Source organism: Coturnix japonica, chromosome Z (assembly GCF_001577835.2).
Source record: "Coturnix japonica isolate 7356 chromosome Z, Coturnix japonica 2.1, whole genome shotgun sequence".
Lineage (NCBI taxonomy): Eukaryota > Metazoa > Chordata > Aves > Galliformes > Phasianidae > Coturnix > Coturnix japonica.
The window spans coordinates 31499007-31511708 of record NC_029547.1 but is presented as its reverse complement, the minus strand read 5'-3'; the positions used below and the strand labels follow the sequence as shown (position 1 = coordinate 31511708).

The window sequence follows — 12702 nt, the reverse complement described above, 5'->3', positions numbered from 1 at the left end:
GAGGTACACACAAGCTAAGGCAATTTTTTTCACTGTTTTAACACTTAATTTGCACAGAATAATGCAATCACAACAACAACAATGAAGTAAGTCCCCACATGGGTGCAGAGCATGTGTTTATTTTATGATGTTCCTCCCAAAGAATCTGATATGTAGGTGAATATTTGGCTATACTATGTAAAGATGAATAGCTTATTCACTATAAACTGCTCGTTACTCGCACCTGCTTTTAGCTTCATAGAAGATATTTGAGAGTGCTGGGCACACATTTCTTTAACACCTAGATGCTAGGCAACAGGCTTTTCTTATAGCAGCTAGTCACAAAACCAATCTCAAATATTGCTCTCATCACCACTCCCTCGGCACCAAGCAATTTACCTCAATTTATGGATGGAGCTACTGGTTATTAATCCCATGTATTAAGACCTACTAGAGCAGAAGGGCACAAAAATATGAAGGGCAGGGACATTTTATGTTTAGCTGCTAGATTTCTGACTGTTCAGAAATGCCAGTGGTCTAGCCTCATCCCAAAATAACACTGTTTCTGGAAGCAGTAACTAGAAACATCAGAATCCTTATTTGGTGCCTAATTGTTCTCTTACAGTATTTGCCCAGTAAACAGTATTACTTCACAATACAGAATAATTTTTCAGAGTCCCTTGGAAGATATTTCATTTGCTGCTTTGTTCTAATTTTCCACAGTGAATAGAAGGTATGGATTTCCATGGGTACTTGTAGTCTTGAGTCAGGACTATCAGCAATTAAGCTGGTTATATTGTCCTCTGGGCATACATGTATCTTACCCATAGTATGTATGCTTATATAAAACTGTGGTTCTTACCCTAGGAATGGCTGAACACCAGTGCAGTCATACCTACCTCCCACTCACCCACCCCTTGGGGTACAGTAGTGCTTGCAGCATCTCACATTCAAGAAGTGAGGCACCACTGCAGCCCATATGAAAAAAACAGCAGTGTGAGGTGTTGGGGCTCATGCAGTAGAAGGGCCAGCACTGGCCCTCTCTATAACAAGGAATTTCTTCCTCATGAAGCTCAGAATCTTCATGTGCCTCTGTCATGCAACTGCTCCAGCACTCTCCATCTTTTGCTGTGGTCAGCAGTCAGAAGGACTGAGCTCCTTGTTCTTTATTTCCTTTTCCTGTTCACCTAAAAGTACCACTGAGCAGGTGAAAAATCTATAATTCAAAGGCACTAAACACTTTTTTCAATGCAGAAAATGATTGCTCTGGAGCAATTAACATGGAGGCAGCATTTTCCTGCACACTGCAGGGTACAAGAGGTTGTGCAGGAAGAGGCAGATTGTATATCCACCCAGCTGTGTACCATTTCCACACCAGTTCTTTGTGAGTACGTGTTAAGTCTACATGCAGCACGTACATTTCACTGTGAAGAGCTTATGGTCATAACAGCAGGACTAAAACTCCCATTATCTAATTATAAAAGAAGATTAAATTATCACTTGATTGTTAACATAGTTTAATGCAAAAAATGCATAACCCCAAACTGCCCTGATTCTCTGACAACGAGATCAGTCCTAAATGAAATGAAACAAAAGGGAGAAGGAGGGGAGGAAACAACAACAACAAACCGACCAGAATCCTAATTAGAAAATCTCCATGTAAAAAAGTACGCAGGCATCAACCCCCTCAGGCTACAGTGATGCAGTTGTACAGTAATTTACTGTTACACTGCTGTCAGGCTTACCTTGCATGACTCATACTGAATCATGAACAAAATTGTGTATTAGAGAAAGAGATGCCGCCCACGCAGAGCAGTGTCTTCAGTTATTCCCACCCCTCTTGCTTCCTCCTCCAAGTGGAAACACATTTGTTCACATTTGGCACTGCAGCCATTCTGTTAATACAGTGACTTAAATTATTTCTGTGTCTCTCTAATTGGGGAGGATTTTCAAATTGTTAATACCGTGATATAATTAACAGTTGAAGACATTAGGTCAAATCTAATCCCCGGCCATCTCAGAGCAATCCCCCATCTGTAGCTTGGAGGAGGGGAGAGGTTAGTACTGTACAGTACACTGTTAATTCAAAAATATAATGAGCTAAAATTAGAGCATCATTTATTAACAAGAAAGCAGTAACAAAAAAGAAATCAGCATCCATGTGCATAAATCCATGTACTAAAGGAGCATTATCCTAAAATCACATACAGCTCATTTCTGTGAGAACTGAGGGACTCTCAGAATTAGTAAATATACACAGTTGTGAAGGTTTTGAACTGTAAAACAATCCCTTTTGCTAAAGCACAGTGCTGCTCATTTGTTTAAGCTGCCAGCATTTATTTTCACTCTCCTGCAAAATTCTTGGGCACCAGAGGACAGCAGAGACAAAGCCTTGGGAAAAGCTGCAGAAATATCTGAAGCACCAGATGGCAGTTTTCTCTAAAACAGTGTCAGGAGGTAGAGAGAAGCAAGGAAATTGCTTTCTTAGGGACAGAATATTTGCAAAACATTTGGATTCTATTGCACTTTATTTTCCTTGGGAAAAAAGAAAAAAAAGAAAAAAAAGAAAAAAAATTTAAAAAAAAAATTAAAAAAGCTAATCCTTGTTACATAGTGAGGAATCAGTTGAGGAATCAGTTTGGTTTTGTAGATTTCAGGTAATGATACCTGGGCTTCTGTGAAGGTGGTATCACCTCTGTTACTATAGTTATACACGGTACATCTCATGTTCTTGCAGACTGTCTGCTCATCTAATGAGTACTTTCCTTCTTTGCTTAATAGGTACATCTTTCTCCTTTCTTATGAAAATCTCAGTAGGCTTGAAAGGGTTTTAAAGTGCTCCATGAGAATCATCAGGAGATTTCATTGATTTTTGAATATGCTTTTGGTTTTATTTACATTTATGGGGATAAGCTTAGGAATCTGCAGGTATAAAAAGGTAAATTAGAATAATCAAAATTGGTTAGTTTTAGTATTATATACTTGTGTCAGGAATCTTCGCTCTATTTTCTTAGAAGCTTGAAGGGCTTCCATCATTCCAGATCCATCCATCTGTGGATGGTCAAATTCAAGTATATAAGAGACTATGTGAAAAATAATAACAGTGAGGAAAACTAACTGCATATTTGAAAGAAATAGAAATATTAATGAGCAGGTGTCCAGGATCATAGATGGTCCCAATAATGTTACAAATACCTATGATGAAAGAAAAAATAATTAATCGGTTTATCATTACAAATTGTCTTTTTGTGGGACCAAAGACCTGTATGAATTGCTCCAAATGAGACCTAGAGGGGAAAAGAAAAACAATAAAAGAGAGAGAGAAAGAAAGAGGGGGGAAAGAAAGAAAAAAAAAGAGAGAGAAAGAGAGAGAGATCATGATTCTTACATTTCTTACTTTTAAAATGTGAGAATTGAGAATTACAGGGCACTAGAACCAGATCAAACAGCTCAACTGAAGTTGATTAGTTACATAAGAATGCGCTGAATATCCTGTTGAATCTGAGAACACAGAGTAAGATAAAAGAAGGACCCTTTCATTGAAAGACAATCTGTCTGGCATCTCATTGCTTTCTTCAGTGACTTAATTTTCCACATTTTTAAGTTGTGATGAGAACAATTGTACCTTTAGGGATGTTGAACGTTTACTTCATTTAACATACGTGTACAGAAAATGCTTTGATCTACTTGTAGAAAAGCATTAGAGAAGCATTTCAGTAAAAGCATCATGGTGCCATCCCTGCATACTTAGTTAGGATGGTTGCCTCTCAATTCAAGCAGTTGCTTTCATGTGCAGAAGTGCTGCAATCTATGGCTACTGCCACAAACTAAGTAGTAAGAACTTGCTCAGGGCACAGTGACCTAAAATCCACTATGCTGTACTATTCACAAAAGATCTGCTTTTAAGAACACTTAATAGATCAACCTGTACTCTAAACACAAAGTCATACCTTTTTTTAGCATTAACTTCAGCATGTGTATAGTGTATTCATTCCTTCCACTTCTCTCTGAAGCTGGACAAGACATTAAGAGTGAACACAGTGTCCATAGCTCCGTGTGGATCTTCAGCAAGTCTGAAGTTCAGTGGTTACAGTGAAGTTAAGCCAACCAGCACACAGAAGCTGTGGTGATGTGGAAGGATTTTTTGGTCTAAAGCACTAAACTCCACTGGTCAGTCCTCTACATCCATGTGAAGCCTTTGGGATCATGGCCTGCAATGGATCCTATGATCAACATAAAAACATTTCTTAGCTTCACTGTTTCCAGTCCAGCAAATGCTAACTCATCTTCCCTCCTCTTTCAGTATCAGACTTATGACCTTTTTTTTTTGTTTCAAAACAAAACTTATCTGTTTTCAGTGTGCATTTGTTCGTTGTACATAATAAGAAGCTGTTGTCAGGTAAAAAATCTTTCAGCCTATACAGACAAAAGGAGAAGTGTTCTCCACATCTCATTTATTGTTCACCAGTCAAGGAGTTCACACTGCTGCTGATGGTTACTGCCAAAATGTTACTGCTGCAGTTTAGAAGGAACTAAACAGCAGCTTGCCTCCATAAAAGATAATCTGAGACCAAAACATTTTGCTGTAGTGATGCCCATCTGGTTTTGTCTAAAGATAAGAAATCAGATAAGTTTTGAATAGTTTCCTTTTTAATTTTGCATTTTAAATAGCTTAATTTGTCCTTCAAAAATATAGAAACATAAATATGTCCTTTATTGTAGGCAATGCTGGGACGAGGGAATGGAGAGTCCTCAAGAAAGAAAGAAGAAGAGGAAGTACAGAGCAGGCACAGACTGATTCCTGTTGGAAGAAAGATTTATGAGTTCTACAATGCCCCCATCGTTAAATTTTGGTTCTACACAGTAAGATATCTTTTTGTCATATTGCTATTCCTTGATGTCTCTGTGATTCTATCATTCTATGATTGGGCTGAATGGACAAGTACTGACATTGCATTGAGATCATACTGTGTATTTCTTCGAAAGTCTTCATCTGTCTGCATTGGAGGATTTATCCATAAGGTCCTTAATCTTTGTGATCATCTAGCACCTGCTAACCTAGGAGCTTTAAATTCAGGACACTTCATTCAGGAACTTAATGATTAAACACTCTAGGTTATTCTTCAAATACAAGTTGCTTCCAAGGAATTCCCAATAGAAGAATTCCCAATACTAAGCCCAATAGGAGGCTGATTTTAATCAGGGTGTCAAATAAGATAATGATAAATGAAAATAAGAAACTGGTAGAGCATATCTTTCCTTGGGACATTTTTGCTTTGTTATTTTACTAGTCTGCAAATGTCTCTCTATAAATAAAATGTTGCTGTAAGTAGCCGTAAGATAACAAAGGTATGAATAGCAGTTAGTATATATTAAATTATGTCTAACCAGTCTAATTTCCCTGTGTTATAAAGAAGCAGACAATGCAGATGATACAGAAAATAAACAACTAAGGTAATATAATTTGACTACAGTAAGAAATTGTCAAAAACTTTTCTAGGTAATCTCATAGGTAAATTCATAATTGCCATATTGAAGTTAATACATGATACAAAGCTTTTCTGTGATTGGTCCTCAGGAGAATATATTTAAATTACTCACTATCCAGCTGGAGTCAAGGATTGGAAAGGATTCCATTAGGGTCTCTCTTACATCAGGTGCAGTCTGATATTTTCACTCGGAACTTCAAATATAAGGTTTTGCAAACAGCACTCTATTATATTCTATATTAGAGAAGGATGAGATCAAAAAGAAAAACAAATACAGAAATTAATCTTTTCAACCTACTTCATTAGAGTATTGTAAGCCATTTCACTTTGTGCATCATGTGACAGATGTGGACGGTTTGAAGGCCACAAACAAGAAAAGAAAATAAGAAAATATCCAGAGATTTGTAAAATATAAATTAAGGGAAAAGACTTAAGGAAGTGGTGTTATTTTCTTTAGGAACAAAATATCTGCAGCAGTTCTGCCTTCAGATACATGTGAGTTGCTGAAAAGAGGAATAGAATAGAATAGAATAGAATAGAATAGAATAGAATAGAATAGAATAGAATAGAATAGAATAGAATAGAATAGAATAGAATAGAANGAATAGAATAGAATAGAATAGAATAGAATAGAATAGAATAGAATAGAATAGAATAGAATAGAATAGAATAGAATAGAATAGAATAGAATAGAATATTCTTCAAATCCTTTCTGAATAGGACTGCAGTGAGACACTTGTTGGTTAGATGTCAGGAAACAGCTTTTAACTGTTCTGAGACATATTGTTATAAATTGTGTAAGGAAACAGTAGATTTTCCATTGTTAGTTATTTCTAAGTCTATCTTACCAAAACATGTCCAATATGGCACACTGCAATTAATCCTGCCTTGGCAGTATGGAATTGGCTAGTTGATTTCTCATGGTTCTTCCCAGTTAAATTTTCAATCATTCTGCTGAATGCACAGCAAATCACAAATATGTGTTTCTCTCACTCCTTCTGAAGATGACTTAAAAGAAAAATTGCATTACTGAAATCCAAACAATATGTCTACAGACAGCAGGAGCAACTCACATCTACAGAGATCAAACCGTGGTAGACTGCTTATTCTAGCAAATTGCTCTAGTTTGGCAATTGGAAAAACTACATGCTGAACTGCAGCCATTAAAGGTTAATCCACACAATGAATCTAGAAACTGCTCATCAGCAGCTTAGTCTCATTATCAATTGCAATATGTATTATGCATAACCAGAAAAGTATTTTCACTGTAAACAGAAAGAAGCATCCTGGCTTTCTCTGTTATTTCAGTTCTGAAATGGGAGAAAGAGATCAATACTGTGTTTCCATTTAGACCTGTTTCTACAGTTTTATGTCCTGAGGCTGATCTCATTCAAGGTCACTTATTGAAGGTGGATCTTGGCTGTCCTGTGTTTCAAGAGCAAATTAAGGTGCATTCTGGTTGTAGTTCTTGACCACTTGTGTATACTGAAAAGCAAAAGGAAAATAACTCAGATGGGTGTTAGAATTGCACAGCCTATCTCCCTTTTCACAAGCACATAGACAGAAATGTTAATTCTAGATTTCAGAAGCAGTCCTAAAAGTCTTACATCTCACAACCCAAAATGCAATGTGTGACTACGCTTTTATTGCATGCCATTTAAAACTGTTTCATTATTCTACATCTACCTATCTGCTATTATTCTATATGTATCGGTATCCACCTTCATTCTTAAAATACACAAGTGATTTAATTGTGGGGGATTTTGAATAAGAAAGTAAGTACTAAGAAAAATTATAAACAGCTTTTTGTCTTCCTCTCTGTCATGTAGTGGTTTCAGAGGTAAACAACTCTATTATCTTTTGTAACTTTTGCATTGAAAGGCTTGATTCGCAGGTTTCATCCCACAGACTACTCAAGGAGAAGAGGAAGATGTTCACCTTTTATATATAATCTTTAGATTGAGATGCTAACATGATCTTAGAGGCCATGTTTCGACTTCCTTGAGCAGTGAAAAAAGGCAGTGAACCCCTAGTAAGAGTTGTCTTCTGCGCAAGAGAACAGCTCTGCCCCAAGTTTTTCATCTTAGGACCGCTTCACTTTTTGATCATTTAATTATTGCAATCAATGAGAAAACTGGAGGGTAGTCTCATTCTTTAAGAACTCTCTTGCTGATGCAATTTCCGGGTTTGTCCTTTATTGTAATGTGTACTCAAGCATACACAATACGACTGTATACACAGGAAGGTAGGGAGGAATTCATCCTAGAAACTTCTTTGCAGGTATTCTTCTTCTAAGTTTCCTACAGGGTGAAGATGGCAACCCCAAGCTCTGTGTAAAAGCAATATTTAAAGGGTTCAGCTATTTGTATATATTAGCACTTTCAAAAAATCTTGAGTACCGTTGTAGGTATCTGTAATGAGGTCTGACAACAGTGTGGGATTGGAATGTGAATTTACAGGTTTGGAGAGGAATAGGGAAGATGTCACCTTTGTCTGAAGGGCTGGTTTCTTGGAGTGAAAATAGTGTAGTTCTAGCATCAATTCATTCTTAAATTAAGATACAATTGTTTTATCAAGCAAAAAATGTCAATAATTTTCAGTAAATATGAATTGACCATAAAATCAGTCACAACAAAAACTCAAATGAAACCCAATAAAAATTAAAAGCCTCTGCTTACACTGAGTTTCCTATTGGTTCTGTCACCTTAGTGTTCAGATTCTTTTAACAATTGCTCAGCAAAGGCTGCTGTGTCAGACTGAATTAATAAGATTGCTGTGAAGTGGTTATCAATCAGATCTAATAAACATATTCTAAGAGGTATGTTGTGTGACGCTGTCATTTTTTTCTTTTTTCTTTTTCTTTTTTTTTTTTTTTTTTTTTTTTTGCGGTATAGTAGGTGTTGTTTCAGCTAGTGAGGCATGTACAGTTCTTCCCACCAAAACAGAGTTCCTGCTGACTGAGCTGATGCCCTAGATATTGACTAAGACAATACTGCTCTCAGTTTCCTTCATGAGTGGTAAGGGAACACCAAGATAGTTCCAGACTATCCAGAGCTGCAGTCTATCATCTGTTGCAAACCAAAGAACCTACCTTAAAAGTCCCAAGCCTGTCTCATCTGAAGTCTGATACTGAACACTTAATAGTTGTGAGTAACATGCAATTGAGAAAGAAGCGCTGTATTGAAATACAGATGTATCCAATACATTTTCTGCAACAATTAAAAAGTTATTGTATAGAACTGAGTCATCTTTTCTCTGATTTAAATTTGGCTTCAGATGCATGCTCTTGTAGGGCTGCTGTTTGAAAGGCAAAGCAGGTAGGAAGTTGAATTCAGGCCAGCCCAGCTACAGAAACTCAGAATTGCTATAGCCCACATTCCAGTGTGACACCTAGGCTACTATGAGTTCCATGATTTTGATGATGCAGTTTGCTCAATCTTATCTTTCTTTGAACAACTATCGGATTATGTTCAGAATGGACAAAGAAACCAGAGTCTTAATTCGTGCTTTCTATTGAATAAAAAATTAGGCCAGAAGAGGTAGATGTATCAGAGGGGGTAGGGAAAGCAGGGAGAAGGGAACAGTTGTTCTCAAAATCTTGCAGAAAATATAAGGCAAGTAAATGCCTGACTATGTGTGGCTACTTGGTGCATCAGTGTGTTTAGGGGTAGCAGTGTTTGGGGAGGAATCATAGTGGAAACTAAGGCAGCAATGCAGTGTTTGGTGACATGTCAATCAATATCTGAAACTTTCTGAGTGCCAGGAAAGGATCGTGCAGAAAGGATGTAAAATGTCAGAGCAAGTCCAAGTTAAACAAACACAGAGAAGAAGCATAGAGGAGGTCTGCTAGAGGAGAAATGAGTGTTAGAAAGTAAATGAGGGAGAAGTATTCACATATGTAACTTAGTGAGTTATTGTTTGGTATTTTGCACTGTGGTATGTGACACAACTGTTGATATGGGACAATCTGAGGAGATTGCATTAATACAGGGTTTTTTTTGGAGAGATGGATATAGCCGGAGAAGAGGATATTTGTGCATGTATTTTGCAGATCCTGCATTGTATGTGTTAATGTGAGCTTTTTTGGACAAACCTTTTTTGGACAGACTCTCTAGTTCCTCTTGTCTATTTAAAGTTCTGGTTACACTGGAATTAGGAATATCATATCATATAAGAGGAACTGGCTTGGTTATATGAATGTAATGACTGTTGTTATTCATTTCATTTTGTTTCTTTACAGCTGGCGTATATAGGCTACTTAATGCTGTTCAATTATATAGTGCTAGTGAAGATGGATCGCTGGCCATCCACACAGGAATGGATTGTCATCTCATACATTTTCACTCTGGGAATAGAGAAGATGAGAGAGGTAACGTTACCCCAACCAGATAAGACAGCTCCTCTGAAGCAGCTCCATGCCTTTCCATGTTATCACATCACTGTCACCAGAGAGAAGATCTCAGCACTACCCCTCTGCTCCTTGTGAGGAAGTGAAAGCCGCCATGAGGCCTCCCCTTAGCCTGCCCTGCTCTGGACTGAACAAACCAAGGGACCTCAGCCACTCCTCATACATACTCTTTTCAACTCTTAACCATCTTTGTAGCACTCCTTTGGACACTTTTTAATAATTTTATGTCCTTTTTTTACTATGATGCCAAAACTGCACACAGTACTCCAGATGGGGACATGCTGGTGTGTTGTAGAGTGGGGCAGCCCCTTCCCTCAAATGGCTGGTAGTGCTGTGCTTGATGCAGCCCAGGATACAGTTGGCCTTCTTGGCTGCCTGGGCACACTGCTGGCTTATATTCAACTTGCTGTCAACCAAGACCCCTGAATCTCTTTCAGCAAGTCTGCTCCCCAGTGTCTCATCTCCCAGTCTGTATATGTAGCTGGGGTTGCCCCTTCCTGGGTGCAGAATCTGTTACTTGCTCTTGATAAACTTTATGTAGTTGGTAATTGCCCAGCTCTCTAATCTACCTAGATGTCTTTGCAAGGCCTCTTTATCCCTGATGGAGTCAAGAGTTCCTCCCAATTTAGTTCCATCAGCAAACTTACTCAAAACATGTCATAGTCCTAGATCCAGGCCATTTTTAAAGGCATTAAAGAGAACAGTCCCTAAAATGGAGCACTGGGAAGCCCTCCTAGTGACCGTCTGTCAGGTCTATATAACCCCATTTACTATATCCCTTCTTTGGGCCTGACCCATCAGCTAGTTGCTCACCCATAGCATTACATTTTTCTCTGTCAGTATGCTGGTTATTTTATCCATAAGGATATTGTGAGAAACAGTAGCTTCACTGAAATCCAAAAAGATGATATCAGCTGGCTTCCCTTGGTCAACTGGATGGGTGACCTTGTCATAAAAGGAAATTAAAACAGTTAATCAGAACCTTCCCCTTGTGAACCTGTGTTTGCTGTGACCAGCAATCATACTGTCCTTCAGCTATTTTTCAGTAACTCGCACAACCTTCTTCCATTTAAAAATCGAGAGCGTCTTCCTTCTCTGTATAAAATCCTTTCTTCCATTGAATTTCAGAATTCAGATTTCTGCATGATGAGTGTTAAATAGCATTCACAAACCTTCTGATATATCTTAAAGCTTGGCCATTATTCTTGACAAGTTGGCCAGGAGCTGAAGTATGTTCTGGGGAGAGGGAAGATACAGTATTATGGAATGGACACAGAGGCATGGGAGTATGCCAAACAGAAAGTCTGCATCTGAATCCCCACCCCAGAGTTCATTTAAAATTCACAGTTGTTCTATCTGCCTAAGTATCTCATGCAAAGGCCTGTAATAAAAATAGCTGTAACTGGGGGAAAAATTATAACCATGCTGAATGTTGCAGCATATTTCTAATAGGTTTTCCCCCTTTTAATTCTGAAAGTTCTTGCTAATTATGTCAAGAAATAGAATGCATCTCCCTAAAGATGCTTAGCAGGCATGTAGAGCACAGGGAGCATTAAAACGTGGCACTCAATCTGCCAGCAGAGTGACAGTGCTCTGTCATCCCCTGCCCCTCACTGTCTTTCCGACCCACAGCTACAGCTGTGCCACTTCCACTTGGCCAAATGTGCATTTATTCCACAATGGCACTAGAGGCCAAATTCAGTGAGTGGGTGTGAGTCCTGCTGACCTCAACTGAAACAGCACATTTGTACCCTTGGGCTGAATTTGTTGCCATCTACGTGTGTCCAGTCAGTCTGCAGCAAATGTTTTTGAGGACTAGAGGAAAAATGCTCCTGCAACAGCCACTTAGATTTCAAAGGTAGGTTTCAAACGCCACGTGGCAAATTCTACTTTATAAACAAAAGGAGCACAGGTAAACACATTAATTGTAGGTGTCCTTCACTGACAGAAAGAAAATGGAAGAGGGAGGTGGCAGCCACATGATGGCTCTGCAGTACTGATGGAATCAAGGCACCCCTGGCTCCACAGGCGACAGGCTGCCAGCAGGAATCATGTGTGCCATTTATATCTCATCATTCAACCCAGATTCCCCTTTCCACAAAAGTTTATCGAAAACTTTTGTGGGAATGGATTTCTAAGCAGATCACAGAATCATAGAATGACCTGGGTTGGAAGGGACCTCAAGGATCATGTAGTTCCAACCCCCCTGCCTAGCAGGGCCACCAAACATACACCTTTACTAGATCAGGTTGCCCAGGGCCCCATCCAACCTGTTCCCAGCCTGTACAGGTGCCTGGGGTTCTTCTGGCCCAAGTACAAAACCTTGCACTTTGCTGTGTGGAACCTCATTAGGTGCACCCGAGCCAGCTTTCAGCCTGTTGAGGTCCCTCTGAATGGGATCCGTTCCCTCACATGTATCAACTGCACCACTCAGGCTTGGTGTCGTCAGCAAACTTGTGATGGTGCACTCAATTCCTCTCATCAATGTCATTAATAAAGATGTTAAAGAGCACCGGTCCCAAGACAGACCCTCGTTACCGGCCTCCACCTGGACATAGAGCCATTGACCACCACCCTCTGTCTGCGGCCTTTCAACCAATTGCTTATCCATCTAGTTGTCACCCATCAAATCCACCTCCCTCAATTGGAGATGAGGATGTGATGGGGGACCATGTCAAGCCTTGCTTCAGGTCCAGGTAAATGACATCGGTCACCTTCCCTTCGCCCACCAGATGTTCATGTGAAAATGGGCCTGAAATTCATTCTGAAAATGAACTGTAAGAAAATTGTAAGAATGGCATTCCTCTCTTCAAGGAACTGTGTGAG

At 38.9% G+C, this 12702-nt stretch overlaps 1 protein-coding gene across 13 annotated transcripts in view; it reads left to right on the top strand.

Annotated features, from left to right (window-relative positions):
- The window catches only part of TRPM3 (transient receptor potential cation channel subfamily M member 3), a 401802-nt gene that overhangs the window by 357418 nt on the left and 31682 nt on the right, over positions 1 to 12702 (top strand). For all 13 annotated transcript variants that reach the window (XM_032441175.1, XM_032441176.1, XM_032441172.1 and 10 more), the window contains 2 exons: positions 4702 to 4842; positions 9709 to 9837. In XM_032441175.1, coding sequence (XP_032297066.1) covers positions 4702 to 4842; positions 9709 to 9837 — 270 coding nt within the window. The remainder of the gene's footprint in view (positions 1 to 4701; positions 4843 to 9708; positions 9838 to 12702) is intronic.